At 38.5% G+C, this 17,409-nt stretch overlaps 1 protein-coding gene across 3 annotated transcripts in view; it reads right to left on the bottom strand.

The window, feature by feature from the left end:
* Window positions 1-17,409, bottom strand: part of MGAT5 (alpha-1,6-mannosylglycoprotein 6-beta-N-acetylglucosaminyltransferase) — a 133,323-nt gene that overhangs the window by 56,081 nt on the left and 59,833 nt on the right. For all 3 annotated transcript variants that reach the window (XM_082311865.1, XM_082311863.1, XM_082311864.1), the window contains exons 4-5: window positions 6,660-6,736; window positions 5,090-5,179 (exon numbers count right to left, since the gene is read on the bottom strand). In XM_082311865.1, coding sequence (XP_082167991.1) covers window positions 5,090-5,179; window positions 6,660-6,736 — 167 coding nt within the window. The remainder of the gene's footprint in view (window positions 1-5,089; window positions 5,180-6,659; window positions 6,737-17,409) is intronic.

Genomic DNA, 17,409 nt, shown 5'->3' with positions numbered 1-17,409 from the left:
AAACCAGCCAAACTAGGATTACTTTAGTACTGAATTTCAGGTATTCTTGGGCAAAAAAGATCAGGGGCATACATGCCCCTAAGATGGAAACATTATGATAGCAAAACCAGCCCAAAAACTAATACAAATTCTGTTGTTCACACATGAGCTAATTTTGTAGATAATTAAAGAATCAACTGGAATTAATAAGTCACGGTTCCAAAAGAAACTGAGAGGAAAATCAGAATACGATTAGAGCGACGGCAGCAGGCAGAACACTCAACACTGAAGCTCATGCACCAGAAGCCACTTCTAGATCATAGTAGATATTATCAGGTAGATACAGAGCGAAGCAAGCAGAAGTGAAAACCTACAGCAGGTAAGTCTACACGAGTCATAACATCTGTATTTAGAGGTGCCTAGTACTCAAGAAATACCATGCTTCCAACAAAAACAAGGTTTTCAGAGGGAACAGAGATATTTCTCTCCATCTCTGGTTCTTGCTTCCCTGTTCAGTGAGAGCTACAGGTGATCAACAGTCTATATACACTTTGGTAAAAGGGAGAGGGATTGCATCCTATGGAACTACACAAGGTATCTAAGACTTCAGAGACAGCTTTTGTAGAACTATTGGAAAAGGAAACTATAGCAGTGACCGGCTTCTACTACAGAATTAAAAAGCCTGCTGATTCAATGGTACTTACACAAGATATCTAGCAGGCTGCTAAGTTTTGTTGCTACTTTCCTCAAAAACCACAGCAATTGCATTTTTATATGTATTTCCAGTAAAAAGCTTCCAGTTAACAGTGGTTTTGCATTGCACTATGTAAAATTAAGGTCTACAGCAGTACAAAGGCAAAATTTTATACACAACCATCAATCAACAAATGGTCTCTTATCTAACTTCAGTAATGTGCACTAGATTCGATTTCTCTCTTACATAAACATCTATGCCTTTTCCAACAAGACAGAAAAATACCAATCCTGGTTTAAAATGGCTGAGAGAGAAAAGATAACTGACCCCCAGTCGCCCAAATCTAAGCCAATACACTAATGGATGATTTGGGGACAAAGTACTGACTATCATTAGCATTTCAGTTTCTCAGGGACACATGTAAGATGACTAAAGAAGTTCAAGCTTTTGCTGCTGTACATTTCAGACAACAATACTACTTTTTGTCAATTTTCTGACTAATTGTGTAGAATTCAAAGAAGTTAGTTTGATGTGAAATTACAATGAAGAAATGCAAATCGTTAACTCACATAAGTGTCAGAAATCAGTTATTACACATACAGTGGAAGTTGAGGACAGGGGGACTTCCACACAGACACTAGCAAACTGCGGTAAACCAGCAAAACCACAAGGATTTGGGGAAGCTGTATAATTACGATTCCCAGGTGTTTTCACTAAAGTGTACCTCCGACTACAGCTTGCATTCTGGAAACAAACCCACATTCGAAATCACCTTCAGTTTGTATTTTTCTCCTCCATCTCTCAAAGTAAAAGTAACAGTGTGAAGAAAAATACTACTGCAACAAAACCACGCATTCTGTTTCCATCAAGTCTGAAGAACTGAAAGCAAGAATTCTCTCCAGTGATATACCAGCAAACAGGCAAGAGTCTCAAAGATTGGTCTTTGAAAGAGTTTTAGTCTTTTGGAGCATTGGATCCCCTTCCAAGATGGGTACCAAACATTACGCTTGCACCTGAAAGGTGAGCTGGAGATCCGAAGCCTGGGATTTTAATGAGATCTGCCCAGCTCCAGCAGGTAAACATCAATGTAATGACCCTTGGGCAGTGGTAATTTGCATCACAGCTACTGGCTGACCAGCACGCACAGCAGCAGTTCCACTCCTGTGTTACAGGCAGTTCTCTCGGAGAAAGAGAAAGAAAAATCTTTTTTATTTTTTTGCTAAGCTGTGAAACTGTGTGAAAAATTCATTTTCTAGAAGATATTTTTAAAAGCTTCATTCTTCAGCTGCAAACTGACATTTTGCAGTGAAATATATTTTTGTACTGTCTAGAAATTCATTTTTTCACATTTCTCCCCAGAGGCAATGCCATCCGTGAAAATTATAACTATGCCAGTGACATTACAGTGTTAAACAAGCAGCTTCTTCATAACTAAATGCTAAGTTTAAAGGGAAGTAACTCTTCTCAATGAGCAAGTTTGTATTATGGTTAAAAGGAAACAAGTCCCACCTATCCAGAAACCTTAGAGTTAGCTTAACTTGCTTTTCAATTTTTGCTACTTCTAATCGCTGTCTTGCTCTGTTGTTCAAGAGAATGTAAGTCTGGTTTTGCTATTCAGGCCATTTGTGTCTCCTTCAGTCTTCAAAGGCTCCAGCACAATTAGCGTTATGAGGACTGCACAGTTGCGTATCATCCACCAGGAGTGATGCAGCGCCTGCAGCAAAACAGCAAGATAGAAGTGCAAAAATTCTTGCAGCTTTATCTGCAAGGCTGTACAGGGGACAGCTTTAAATAAAAAAACATAAGCCTGAATGTGCTGGATTGCTTCTTGCTTTCCTTCTGCTGCCACGCTCGCCTCCCATTTTGCTCAAGCAGCCAAGACATAAGAAGAGAAGTGGAGAAGAGCTGCTGTTACGTTCCTGCAGGACTGCCATCCAAAGCAAACTAGGGGAGGCAGAACTGCTAATACTTGCACTTGTGCAGGCTCTTCAGAAGAGAAGACTTGGGGCAGCCTGGATTTTGACTGCGCTGTTTCTATTTTGCGGACACACATGGTGGAAACATAACAAGGGCACATGACAGATACCCAAAGACTGGGTTTTATTCCAAGCTTTGTTTCTAAACCTTTGCATAAACTGTGGGCAAGTTACTTTGTGTCTCTGTGGTTCTGACCCATATTACACACCAAAACGTAATATTTCGGGCTCCTTTATTTACAAGTTTAAAATTGCATTACAAAGAGTGCTAGATGAGTGTAACATAATACCCTAACTGATCTGCTTCACAAGAAAAAAGTAGATCCCAAAAGAGTATGAAAGAGCACAGGTGCTTGTCACACTAGATTGTAGAGGTGATTTTAAGAGCAAAAGTAGACATATGCACAATTTGATGCATATTCTGTCATTTCAAACTGAGGTTGTGCATAATTTGATCTATATATTGCCTTTTCAAGCAGAGGATATGTACACAACAATCTTATTCCTGTAAGCTTAAAATAAAAAAAGAAAAATCTTAACAGTAATATCCTTCCAGTACCCTAATGCATTTTAATATTTTAAATCAGCGGTTTTACTTGAGAGCTCTGTAGACACATTTATCATTCAGCTGTGCAACCGTACTATAAACTGTCAACTCTTCATCACTGTCCACTTTGACAAATTACTCTCACAACAGTATTTCCAAGTTATCCTTAGCAGCCAACACACCTCATAAATCCACATCATTATAGTGTTATTAGTATTTCATTTCATGCTTGCATTCGCAAACATTTAAGCTTTCAACCTCTGCTGCTGGGCATTAATCATGGAATTAATCACAGGATTAAGAATGCCAAATTTAAACTCAAGGTTAATAACATGCTCACCCAATATTAGTTTTACATTCTGTCATGGGAGAACACTTTAAAAAAAGTACAAGACCTTTGTCTGAAGTTCCCAAATATACACACAGAGTAATTGTACTGTTGTTCCATTATGAAATGAGAAGTTGCCCAAATTCAATATTGCTGCTTAAAGAAAAATCTTAAATCCTTAGACCCTTGGAAGAAAAGAAGAAAAAAAAAAAAAGCGCATTTGGCCTCTCTAAATCTGCTTGCATTTTGAGCTGAAAGATCAATTATGAAAAAACTAACAGCATCAACTGAGTTTCCAAAACTGATGATCAGAGAAGATTGTCACAGAAAATACTGTGATTTAACAGAAATACAAAATAATAAATGTCATGCAAGAATATTAGATTCTCACATTCAGTTGACATGTATCCTCATTTTTAAGATACATCTGCATTAAAAACATGAAGCACCATCTGCTTGACAGAATACTACTGCGCAAACGTAACTCCGCTGATGCTAAAACATAACCTTTTTAGTAGAAACTTAGATCAACTTCAGATGATTATGAAACCATATCTCTAGCTTCTATGATAAATAACAGGATAAATAATATAGTCATCCTCTATCTTTTCCTTCCCCAGCTTTATAGCCCATAAATAAATCAACACTTGGTAATAGCAATGGAATGAGTCAAATTTGTGATTCAATCCAGCCTTTTTTATTTCTTCAGATATGTGTTTTGGATATGCATTTAACTATTACTGCTGCTTAAAGCAATGCCCCAACAAGTGCAATGACAGTCAACTGAGTAAATTAGCAGAAACTGCTTTCACTACAACTGAGTTACTTATATAATACTTACTGTTTTAATCCCAGATACATAATTTAAAAACCCAGCTTCTCCCCCCAAATCCTGCAGAGAGTACACAATTAATGCTACTTTGCAATTCTGCAACCACATTAGCTCTCGCAGTTCTTTACAAGCAGTAAGCCACTAGATACCAATACTACTCCCAAGATCAGTTGCCGTAAGTTATCAAAATTTTACTAATAAGAAAGAAGAGGTCAAGTGCCAATATATCTGCAACTTCACTCAAACACGTGACTTTTAGGTTTTTTTGTTTTCCGTTAAGAGACTCTGCAATTCATGAACAGTATCCAAGCAGGAAGCGGCCATGCTTCTTAGGAGGATGTACCGTCCAGTTCTGCTTTCCAAATTTTACATCCCAACTGCCTCTCTATTACTACCTCAAGAGCCACATAGAAAGCAACAGAAAAAGTGTTCAGAGGCAAGGATTTATGACTGAATTCATACTTCAGTTAAACAGGATACCTAGTGTGGACTCCCTGCACAGTTGCTGTTTACATCACTTCAGTTATAACCATTAGAATTCTCCAGGCTAGGAACACCTGGAGGACTTATGAACAATAGCAACACACTTCATAATAGTTCTGCTTTAATAGCTTTCTCCTCTTTATAGAATTTTTCTGAAGTTATGATTTCTTCTGAGAAAAGTTTGCCCATAGTTACCAAAAATATTGAGGCACTATGCTATTCCCCTTCTGCAGATTAAAAGATTACTGACCTCACTGAGGTAAATAAAAAAGGAGCATGTGGACCCATCTACACCGTAACTTGCATAACAGGGATCCGATCGCCACATATCTCTCATCCACTGTAACAGAAGAAAAACATAGTCTGTTAGGTTTAAGTACTATGTAATAACTTTATACTATTTCTCACTGAACTCAGGAATAACAGGGGAAAGCTGCAAGCAACTATACCCAACCAGATAAAATCACAAATAACAAAAAAGGAATTTCATTAATATTTTGCAGCATAATGCATCTCTGCATTCAGCTACATTGGGGAAGTAACTACATAACAAACGTGAGCAGTTTATACAAACTGGTAGCCGGTCAAGCAGAGGCAAATATCAAAAGGAAAATATAATCAGGATCCAGACATACGGGTGTGGCTGGAGCCGACTGCATTGCCCCCCCGTGTTACACTTGCTCTGGAATTTAACAGATCATTTCAGCTACCAAGATAGAAATCTGCCTGATTCTGCCAAGAATCTGCCATTTCTGCAGATGCAATTCATTTAAATTCATATTTTAATATTCAAATAATATATTACATAGTCACTATGCAGCCAGTTTGTCAAAACGGTTCAAAACACAGACTAGAGATTTAACAGAAGTTTTGGTGGTTGTTTTTTTGTTTGTGTTTTTGGTGTTTTGTTTTTTTTTTTTATACTATTGTCTAAGAATTTTATTTAGAGAGAAAAAAGGCAAGATAATTCACATATACTTTGGTAGTTATTTGTGTTCACTTTCAGAAATAAGTTGCAATACTTGGTAATGATATTTAAGTGTCCAGCAATTTTACTTTTGTCCCCCACTACTGAAACAGCATCCTTATATTTGAAATGCATCTTGGGGGAAAAAACCCCAAACCCCTCCATCTCTGCAAGTTTTGAGCTTTGGTTGTTTTGTTTTGTTTTGTTTTTGTTTTTTTTTTTTCTTCTTCTCCAATAAAAGTCTGATGGCTTTCAATATTTGGCCTTTTCAACTGCATTATTTGTAAAATATAGGATTTATGCAGAATCAACTGCTAACCCCAAAGTTCTGGTTGCATGCTTAGTGCAGTGCCTAGCTTGTAAGCAGAAAAGGCAGAATGCTTTAAACAGAAAAGGGGAAGGGAGGAACCACACAGAGCTGGTGGCAAAGAGGGGAAAGAAGTGTAAACCAATGTCTTGCTGAAACAGAGAAAGGACTGGAGCGAGGTACAGACAGAATCCCAGTCCTGGCGTAGGGGAACGCCAAATGACTCATAATGGGGAAGAAAACAGGGCTTTTCAAAAAGGAGAAGAAAGTTTCTGAATAACAAGGCAGCGTTCAAATAATAAGGCATTTTAATATAAGATGGCATTTTATGCCTGTCTTAACAGGATGCCACGTTACTTCTCTGCAGCAGTAGCATTAAAGGCTTGAGGTGAGCAGTGCTGTGGTGACACACACTGCTAAATATCCTCTTTTCTTTTTTGACCCAGTTGTTCTTGTTTTACGCCATTGTCTGAGTAGTGACCTCTTGCAACATATGTTCTGTTTTTAACAGAACACACATAATAAGATTAAAAACAGTTCAGTTACCTTTATTTTCCCTTCACAGTGAGGAAAACCATCCATAGGAGGCAATTCACACTGTTCTTGGGCTCCATTTATGAGATCTAAAGAGAAACATAGACCATAGCTGAATTTCATTTTACAGTTCTGACAGATAGCCTAATGAATCCTTCCTTTTATTTTCATGAATTCACAATCCAGACTGACTGGAGAATCCTACTGTGTAATATTTGTTATAACATTAAAAACCAGTGTGGTCTTTTTTGACTATAGAAGAAAATGGTTGCATAGATTTCAACTCTGACTTGCAGTAAAAGTGCTGAATTACAAAAACTGGTCTATCAAGACTTAAAAATTAAGCTAATCCATACTGAAAATAATAAAAAGCAAAATATCTTCCTAATCAAAGTGTGCTTAAAACTACTAAATTGCAACCATTTGTTTCTGATTGTCAAACATTTTTAAGATGTATATTGCTCTTAAGCATAAAACCTAGATTTTTCAAGTTCTGTTATCACTTTATCAAATACCCATAATCTGCAACTCGGCATCAGATACATGACCCAATTAATAAATGTTGCAATATGATCTAAATTTACAACTGAGTAGCACTACCTCACATCTCATGAGAAAAATTTCCTATGGTCTCCCAAGAATTTTTTTTTTTTTTGCCTATTTGAATATTTTATCATTCTAGATTTTTGCAGCACATTAAAGAGTGTAATACAGAGCAACACTTCTAGGCCATGAGCCAAGGAAAAAGGAGCAGTTTTAAAGGACATTACCACATCAACTCCAGGATGGGACTTTCTTCTAAGAACTTGGAAGAACCCTCTAACACGGGCCTTTAAGGCAAGAAAAATGACTAAGGTGGTGGAGAGATTCTTGCCAAAGGCAGTGGAGGATAAGGTTTTCAATTTAGGTAGGTCATCCCAGAGTTATCTAAATTATACCTGCATCATTTCTGGCTTTTCCCACGGGCAAGAATCAAGATCATTAAAGCCAGCCATCCATCAACCTAGGAACACTTCATGCTATGGCAGATATAGTGCACAGCTTCACCCAGAATATGCTAATTAGAGATCTCAGGAAAAAAAACCCAAACAAACAAACAAAAACCAAGGCTGCAGCACTAGAACAGAGCAGGGACAAGATCAGTGGATAAAAGTTAGAACATTGTATTACATACAAAAAAACCACCTCCTGATTTATCCGAATATTTTCCATTTTTTTGCAAATAGTTTCCTTTCAAGATAAAAACTTAAATGTGAGTGAAGCATTGCAAAATGGAGCTGATAGGGAAAGAAGAATCATCCCAGGAAGAAGACACTTATTTGGCAGTCTCTGCAGCAGCAGTAGTTTGACAAACTGAGCTGTACTGCCAATGACAATAACATTGAAGCACAGCAGTTTTTCAGATGACTTTGTAATTTCAAATCAATAAGCACTTTCAAAATATTCTCCCTTATCATCTTACAGTCCTTATAGGATTCTTGCAGACTAGACCACTGACATCTATGGCTGTGATTTCTGCTCCAAGTAAGAACATACAGAGCATGCATACAGATATCAACAGTTTAAAAGTATGATCTAAATTCAGTCAGCACAGCTAGATAACAGTGGGACTTTTTGCTTTACTACAGTTCAGGAGTCAGACTTTCCACTTGAATCACACTGAAATCAGTGCTTGAGTTCAAACAGTAACAAACCCACCTCAAACCAAAAAGAGGCATGGTTAAAATGATAGCAATTTTCAGTAATCAATAGAATGCCATTAGAAGAGCCTTATGGTCTGAACTATGGGCTTTTTTCCCTCCTTTTTTTTTTGTTTTTAAAAAAACCTCATAAACCTGAATACAAAATAAGTACAGAGCTTTTCATAAGGCATGTCAAATTCAGACCTTCCTAAAACATAAAAGGCATCTTAAATCTATGATATAACATCAGAAATGCAGTTCAACTGCAGGGAAAGTTCAACTTTCAGCATCATACAGAACTTCAGGTTGAAAATTCTGAATGTCTGGGCAATGTTAGTCAATCAAACCAGTCTTCCCATCAATTTCAGTTGCATTTGGACAAGTTATACTTGCCAGGCTCAAAAGTTTTTTTGCTTCCCCCCGCCATCACTATTATATATAGAACCAACCAACTGTAGCTAGCAATTTTCAGAAAGATAAAAGAGACAATTATTAGACCCTTAAAGAGAAGGTATTATTAACAGCATTCAACATGCATTTCCACATACCTTTTCCACTACAAGAGTGCTTTCTTAAGGGGTCTTCTAACTCAAGCTAACTATGCTATCATATGACTGCCTTCCAGTTCAGAGAGTTAGTCAAGCAAACCCTCTCTTCTTCTGAAGTCCCTTTAAGTACAGGGTAATACATAAACACAAGCTGTGATTCTTTGTTTTACAGCATAAACATCTAGTGTGCCACGTTTATCACTTATATCCTGTTGCATTTTAATGGGTATCTCGTGACCTGTCAAAGAAAGGAAGGATGGAGAAAAAACCCCACAAGATACAGAGAATGGCCTCATTTTTGGTAGATACACAACTGCAGTCTAGATACCTGTTTGCTTTTGTCATATGTAAACACATTTTCTACATGCAAGTGTGCTTTTGTAGATGGGCAGTGATCTTTGCTACTGTTATTGCTCAAAAGGTTTTACAGGATCCCTGTGTTTGCAAGATCTACTTGCAAGAATAAAAATTGCCCTGTTACAACAGTCACATATTGCACCCATCGTACACTTCAACAGCTCGGATCAGCTGTGGCAGTACTGCATACAGATACTTTCCAAGCAGAAAGCCAACTCTGCCAGCAGTCCCTGTTCCTGCCCATTCCAAGAAGTAAAAAGCAAGGGCCAGATGTTTATGTCAGCACAAGCTACAGATTTTCTCAGGCTTCTGGTCTCCCCTGTGGCCAGCTGTACTAGGGCTTTTGCAGAGCAGGCCCACTCTTACTCTTCCACTGGGATGATTTACATACAAACAACATACTGATCCCCCTGGGATAATCTATATCTACAGGGAATGCAGAACACTAACGCCCACCTTTATCACCTCTAACCATGTTAAATTGCTTGGAGAAGTATTAATGCCTCTAGGAGTATTTCCAAGAGTACCTGACATCTTTCCCCCTCCTTGCCAGCAACAGTAAATGCTCCTAGGTTTCACCTTCCTCAAAAATGATAACACCTTTTTTCCACCATTACAGACTCTGAAGATGCTTCACATGCCCACCAGCTTCCCACTCCATCTTCCCACTCAGCCTTACCATGGATCGATCCCAAACACCTATATCAACTTTCACTTGCTTCATTCACAGCTCCTAATCAGGTAATAGCATAGCGAAGGGAATTCTTTAACACTTGAATATAAACTGCAAACTGAAACAATTTACATAAAGCATTATCCAGAGCAGAACAAAACGTAGCAATATATGCATACGAGACAAAATGAATGTGAAAGAACAGGAGAAGCAATAGAGAAAAGCAACTCTGTTCCATCTGAGTACTCCCTAGGCAAGCCATCTTTCCTTCCTGCCTGCAAATAGGAAGCTAGCTGATGTAATCAGACTGGAAACACATCTACATCAAGAAGAGTTGTCCAAAGCAACACTCCTCCTGCAGAAATGAGCAAGTCTTGAACATACTGGTTTCCACACATAAGCCTGAGAATTAGATGCAAAAGTCTGAATTCACTTGTGAATAACGTTGATGGTTCCAGTCAACTACTACTTGCACTGAAGCCGTACCCTTTCTTCTTGGCCACAGTCAGTGTGAGTTCTAGGTTGAGAAACATCCCTCCCAACTTTTTTCTTCCTTAATGATCAGAACCTGTATGAAGAATTACACTTCAGCTCCTCCAGCTGCTCACTACTAACTAGGCATGGAGGGTGTGCTGGAGCCTGTTGGTAACAGCTGGTAGCCTGTGGGCAAGAAAAAGGCTCCTTTCCCCATCATTGCTAAACTAGCTGTTCTGAACTACAGTTATAGACATAGGAAACATCCTTGTGAAATATCTAAAGTCAAGGAAGCTGTGACCAGCCTCTTTAAATACAAAGTCATAGCTAGAAATTAACAGTCCAGCTTGCCCTCCTCAAACCATGCTGCACAGCTGGACCAGCAGAAGCAGCAAGGGTTGGACAGTATTCCCTAGCCCAGCTCTAGCTCAGTGCCGGCCCACGCTGCCAAATCCGCTCACTCCCTTTTTCATTCACAGGCTTCGATCACCCATGCTAACTAGGAGCTGGCTCTTCTTAAACAGGAATCCAGAGGTGAACAAATCTTGCCTATCCCATGGACAGCTGGGACCAACCTCAACCAGATACCAGCAATTTACACTTTTGAATGGATCACAAAGACAGGGGAGATGAAGCAAGTGGAACCCTGGGGATGCTGATCTACACCTCTGGGTCTTCCAAAGCATGAAAAGCAAGTATTAAAATACAATTCAAGCATTTAGAGTTTCTTCATTGTTTGGAGATGATGAAAAAACCCAAACCCAATCTTATGAAGATTCTTGTTAGAAAGGTCTGGATAGAAGCGTTATGGTGTTACCAAATTCACGTCAGATAGTTCTTTCCTGAAGGGGGAAAATATATTATTAAGCCAGACATTATTTTTGTTGGAAAATTGTATTTGAGAAACCACAAGGTTTTTTTTATCCTTAATTAGGATTTAGGTAATTTAAAATGCAAGTTCCAAGATCTCTTTTCCTAGCCAAAACTTATAAGTTACAGCCAAAAAAGTTAGAAATACAGCAACTGTCAAAGTCAGTACAAAGCAACAGTAGTTAATACACACACTTTTTTCTCTTAAGTTTTGTGCAAGCCATGATATTAATTGCTGTTCTACAGACACCTAAGTGTTTTTGAAGTCATGCACAGCTTATTTCCTCTTGACTGCTGCTATGCAAAGACATGATTATCAAACATTTCTCTCATATGATGTTACCTTAAAAGTCAATGCATTGACAAATTGAAAATATGAATGTGAGCATATTATAAACCTGAGAGCACACAGTTGTTACAGATCATCCTGGAAAAAATGGAAAATATTGATAAAACACCAAGCAACTCCAGATTTTAAAAAAACTCTTTAAATACAGTGCTCTGTTCGTGAGGTCCTGGGATAGTCAATATAGAGCTAACTAAAACTCCATCCCCCATGTTTAGAAAGGAGCCATATGTTCACTTTGTAAATGTCTGTGGCTGTTTAAAGATATACAGCTCTGCATCAAAGATCGTTAGTGCACAGCAGGTGAAACTGAACTTGTGAACAATCATCAGTTATTTCAGTGCAAAGTCTGGCACCTTAGCATGAATGACTTGGCAGATTTAAGCTAAGCCACCTAACCCTGCACTAGAAAAGATACCACTCCCTTGTTGCTCTATATGAACAACTATACTGGCTAAAGTCCCATGCCTTTGACACCGCTCTCTTTAAACACCAGGTCACAGGTACAGCTCTTCATCATCCCCAGCAATTAAGCTCCATGTACACAGGTTTTGTTTATTTTAGTGAAGGTCTACAACACCCAAGAGAGAATTACGTGGTTAAAAGCACAATCTGTGATACGGAATTGATATTTTGTTCGCTTCCTAGTTACTCTTTTAACAAAACAGTAAAAATAAGCAATAGTGAGTGCTACATACATATTTTGTCCCTTTCCTGTACTGCACATCCTTCAAATAATGTGCTTTGTAACAGGCTGAATTTTTCTCCATCAGACAGTTAGGAAGTCTAGAAATAATCCACTAAGACAGTAAGCTGAATAGCAGTTATAATTAGTTACTCACTAGTAGTTGTTGTTTGATAGGTATTCTATTTGTCAAAAAAGTTTTAAAATAGCAATATTGGTCAAAGCAAATGAAAAAGCCACAATCCTGTTGAAATTGCAAACTGTGACCCCAGCAGCCTATCTAGTCTGCTAAGCACCAACTCTTCATTCTTCAGGGAATGGAAATATCTTAAGAATTTAACATGACACAAACATCTATGTACTCTGGAACCCTGAGGCTAAAACACAGATTTTTAGACTGGTGCAAAAAAGCATATTAGAATATCTTTTGATCACATACAGCACAGAAAACAGCTCAACTCAAAGTGCTTCCCATCAGCAGATCTCATAAAATCAGGAACCTCCTTAGTATTAAAAGGACAGAGTAATCATATCCGATCAAGTCTATTCACCAATTTTATCTCTATTTGTTCTCTTTCTGGTTTTGATCATTAAATGAAAGCACTATTCTTACTTTAATTCATGGAACCCTTCTCTTGTTTCTATTTCAGTTCTGAAATCTGGTATCTATGGTTAGACACAACACTGTAGTTAAGGCTGGTTTAGTTTGTGTAAGGTCTCCTTTCCCTTCTCCCACTAATTAACACATTCTCCAATTAATTCACATTTTTCATCTCCAGCTGGTAAGATTTCTTTAAAGAGAGAATTTGCAGTGTGAGCTGAAAGCACTATCAACATATTCAATGACATGAGCTAAAGGTTTCAAGATTTTAAATGCAGAGCACAAAATGCTTTCTACAAACATTTTAGAAACTTCAGTAGCAAAGCATTGGTATGATTTAAAGAAAATTAACTTTTCTACTGCTAGTCCATCCTCACACCAGCTGTGTTGCTGTATTCCATTAACGCTACTGAAATCAATGCAGTGTTAGGAGAATTCAAGTAGTAGTCAAGTGGTTAATCAAAATGCAGCCCAGGGGACCACTAACAGCCCCCTTCAGCATTACTAACACAGCTTAGCACTGCAGTGGAAAATACTCACGTGTGGTCTTCCGCACAGTCACTACACTGTGCTGCAACAGCGAGGCTTGAAAACACACAATTCTCCCCAGCTCCATGCTACTGCCTTTGTGGGAGGCAAATGGACAGCAAAATGGGGAAAACTGCTTGGTATTATATACAGTAAAACTGCTTGGTATTATATACAGTGTGGAAAAAGAATACAATGGGTAAGGCACAATAAATGTGAGTCAAAGCAAAGCATTACCCTGAGAAAGCTGTAATCTTGGCTGTTAGAACCAGTGCAGCCCACATCCTATTACATCCAGTACACACTGACATGCCGTGGGCACAAGTTTTTAAGGCATGACCGTACAGAACACGGTACGTACTACGTTAACTGAAGAAAAGCCTACTGTAGTCCTCTTAAGACAGGAGGACAGCTTCAGAAATCCATAATAATATGCAGTATCTTAGCTTTTTTAATCTAGTTTGTCTCTGCAAGCACAGAACTATGGGGTGAACTATGGCTGCAGGCTGTTAAAACTCGCGAGGCTGTTATATGTGTAACAAAGTTCATCCGAAAGAGAGCCAGGGCAACAAACCAATTGATCATGAAGCTACCTGAGTCTTCCTCCCCACCTAAAGGGCTTCAGTGTGTTAGCCCCAAGTCTTTAGGAAGGACATGGAAATACCATGACAAAGGTCCTTCTCACCATAGTAACGTTAAAAAAAAAAAAAAAAAAAAAGCCTGCTTGCAGCATTGCCAAAGCTGACTTGTCAGCCTGCCTTGCTAGATATTCACAAAGGATGCTAGATATCTGACAGGCATCCAAGCCATCATGTCTTAGATGACAAGTAAATACTGAATCTGCATCTTAATGAGTGACTTTAAAGATGTTAACACTCAAGTTGTTAAAAGAGAACTCAACAGCCAATACAGCAGAAGTAGTTAATGCATAAGGCAGAAAAGCTACGGAAACTTTGAAGAGATACACCAAAAATATTCTCCCTCAGCGAGCAGCGCTACATACAGCAACCTGATACTTACCTGTTCTTAGTCTTAGAAAGAGTTCTGCAAGTACCAGCTATATACAAGGGGGGTGCGGAGGACAATTCAACGTGAGCCTTCACTTGCTCATTTTTATGGGATCAAAGACACACAATTAACATCTTCCAAAGTGACACTTTTCAAGGCAAAAGAACATTTTTGTAAACAACCAGTCTGGCACAGTTTTCAGCGCAATTATAGTATCTGAGGTGTTAGATGGTTACCCTTATAAAAAATTTAGCTTTTCGCTGAATAAGCACAGTAGAGCGATGACAATGGCCTCAGAGCACCGTGGCCCTTACTTTAAATCAACATTTTTATTTTTAAAAAATTGGTTTGCAACATGCATATTCAGTATTAATACCGCTATTAGTGTTTTAAAGCCTGAGGAATTGAAACTGTTTCCTTATAGTTTGCTTAAATCAGGTTTTTCCCATAGCTGCCAGAAGAAGACAGCAAGAGTTCACAATTTAGGGGGGGGGGGGGGGGGGGGGGAACCAAACAAACCCCCCAAAACCCTAACAACAACCAACCCCAAAACAAAGCCCAAACCAAACCCAGCCCACAACCCACAGACAGAGTTGTGAAAAAAACAGAGGACTGATTCTTTGATCATGTTTGTGCAAGTAGATTGCCCTATCTGATGAAATATGCTTACTGCAATACTGTCCCACAAAAAATCAAAGATTTCCTTCATAGTTACCTTAGAAAAGCATAACTGTTAAAAGCCAAGTTGCCTAAACCAAACTGGTCTTGTGCCTGTCACATGGAGCCAAGGCTTCACCTATAACAGAAGCAGCCATGTAGACAAGCTCTGCGTGAAAGTGCCATGGTGTCGTATTTCCCCATTTCCATTTAATCATTTCCAAAACAGCAACTTAAGATTTACCTAGGGTGTTATTTGTGGCAGTGACTCAAAGCTTCCTGTTCTAAAGGCTGATGAAAACTCTTATCTGCTAGGCACCCAAGGTTTACATTAATACTTTCTCATGTGTATGGGAATATATTACTTCTCACAAATGTAGAAAGGATGGCTACCAAATATCTTAAAAGCTTTTCAGATACAACTTGGATAAATAAAGACAGAGGGGAGAGAGAGAGAGAGAAGGAAAGAGGACTTTATGGCTTCTGAAACCAATCAGCTGAAGCCTTATAAGCAACTTTATTAACAATTCACTCCTTCATAAACGAAATGGAGGTTCTGAAAAAGCAGTTGAAAATTGTCAGTATCAAAATAACCAGATTGTTTGATGGTTTTGAGGAGTGAAGAAAAAGGAAAGTATGCTTATGATTATACATATGGATTTAAAGGGGGGGGCGGGGGGGGGGGGGAAGTAACACCTAACCTCCCACTCAAGCTACCCAAGGTGCTCCATGGCTTTGCTTTTTAGCATAATCTATGCAGGCTCACCCTCTAGCAGAGGTGCCATCCTCAGCTCCTCTGGGATTAGCATTGAAGATATTTGTGATACTAAGATGCTCTATTATCTTTTCACACAACACAAAAGAGAAGAGAAGCTGTTTTGCTCTTGGGCTTCCCTCAACGAAGGATTCTGCAAAACTAACTTCAGAGGAAGAAACCAGGTGCAGTACCACACTACAAACATTAAACCTAAACACACTGAGGTATGAATACACAGCACAGTCTACATATAAATCAACAATGCTAGTTGCCTGAGAGTCTGAAAAGGAAGAGGGATATTTCTGGTCTCTAAATGGGAACTAAAAAATGAATCAAATGAAAGTTTGAGTTCACCTACTTCAGAGACAGCTGAGTTACAGTCCTCGCTAAATCCTCAACATTTCCTCCTACCAACTGTTATCACCTTCTTATTATGAACGAACATAATCCAGATGGATTTTCTTCAGATCCTTTTATCTGCCAAAAACTCTACACACCACCATAGAGCGATATTTTCCGTTGCAGATTTCACCACTGCCGCCTCAGTTCTACACCACGCTTGACAGCCAGAGGTGGAACAATTTTTTTTTTTAAAAAAAAAAAGCCACTTTTCTCCATGTCTCGTCAAATAAGGAGCATAACTGATGAAGAGACCTTTGTAAAGTGATGAATAACTTTGTTTCCAAACAGCCCCTACATTTTAAACACTGAGTCATATTCCTAAGATGTCTGCACGTCTGCCCAAAGTACAATTATAAATCTTGGTCAAAGAATGTGTTTTACTTATGCTAGGTAATCTCCAAATACCAGCATATCTCAGGTTTCAGTATGGTAATGAAGAGGCTACTCTACTGAAAAAGTCATGGGCTCTGTACCAAGTAATACCTATCACATAAATTGCTTGGTCAGGCTACAGTGCTCAAAGCGCAGGCTAAAAATTGATCAAAACTGTTTTTAGGAAGCCACAAACATTTCTATTAGGCTGTTACAAGGCATAAATAGCCACGATGGCTACTGTTTGGCCAGAGATTATTCAACTTCTGGCTGTATTAATAAACCTAAAATAAAGATAGATTTTTTTTTTTTTTTCCCCGAAGTACTAAACAGTTCGATCATTCCCATGCCGGTGCCTCCTTTTTCCTTTGCTGACAGCTCTTTTGGAGTGGATATTGCTCATTCCTTCATGAAGTAATTTATAATGGATTATCTTAGCATAATCCTCCAGGTTGTAACATGTCCCGGTCCAGCGTTTATCTGGACCTCCCCAGAGTCTGCAGCTCACATTGCCTAACACCTTCCACAGTCAGAACACATTCTGTTTTGTTGAATACAGTTTTTTAAAAAAAACCCTTTGATAGCCAGGTACTTCCCTAATGTTTTTTTTTTTTTCTTTTCCTCAAGAAACTGTCCTACTTCATCTTTCTGCTACTGGTGTTATCATTTATTCACCAGGACAACCTACAGAAGTTGCTGATAGAAGTTGTAGAAGACATTTGGTAGCCCTTCAAACGACATCCTGACTACAAACAGTAGTTACAGTTGTTTTAAAAGAGGCTACAAAACTCAGTATTATTAG

Source organism: Platalea leucorodia, assembly GCF_965183815.1.
Source record: "Platalea leucorodia genome assembly, chromosome: 5".
Taxonomy (NCBI): Eukaryota; Metazoa; Chordata; class Aves; order Pelecaniformes; family Threskiornithidae; genus Platalea; species Platalea leucorodia.
This window is presented reverse-complemented; position numbering and strand designations above follow the sequence as displayed.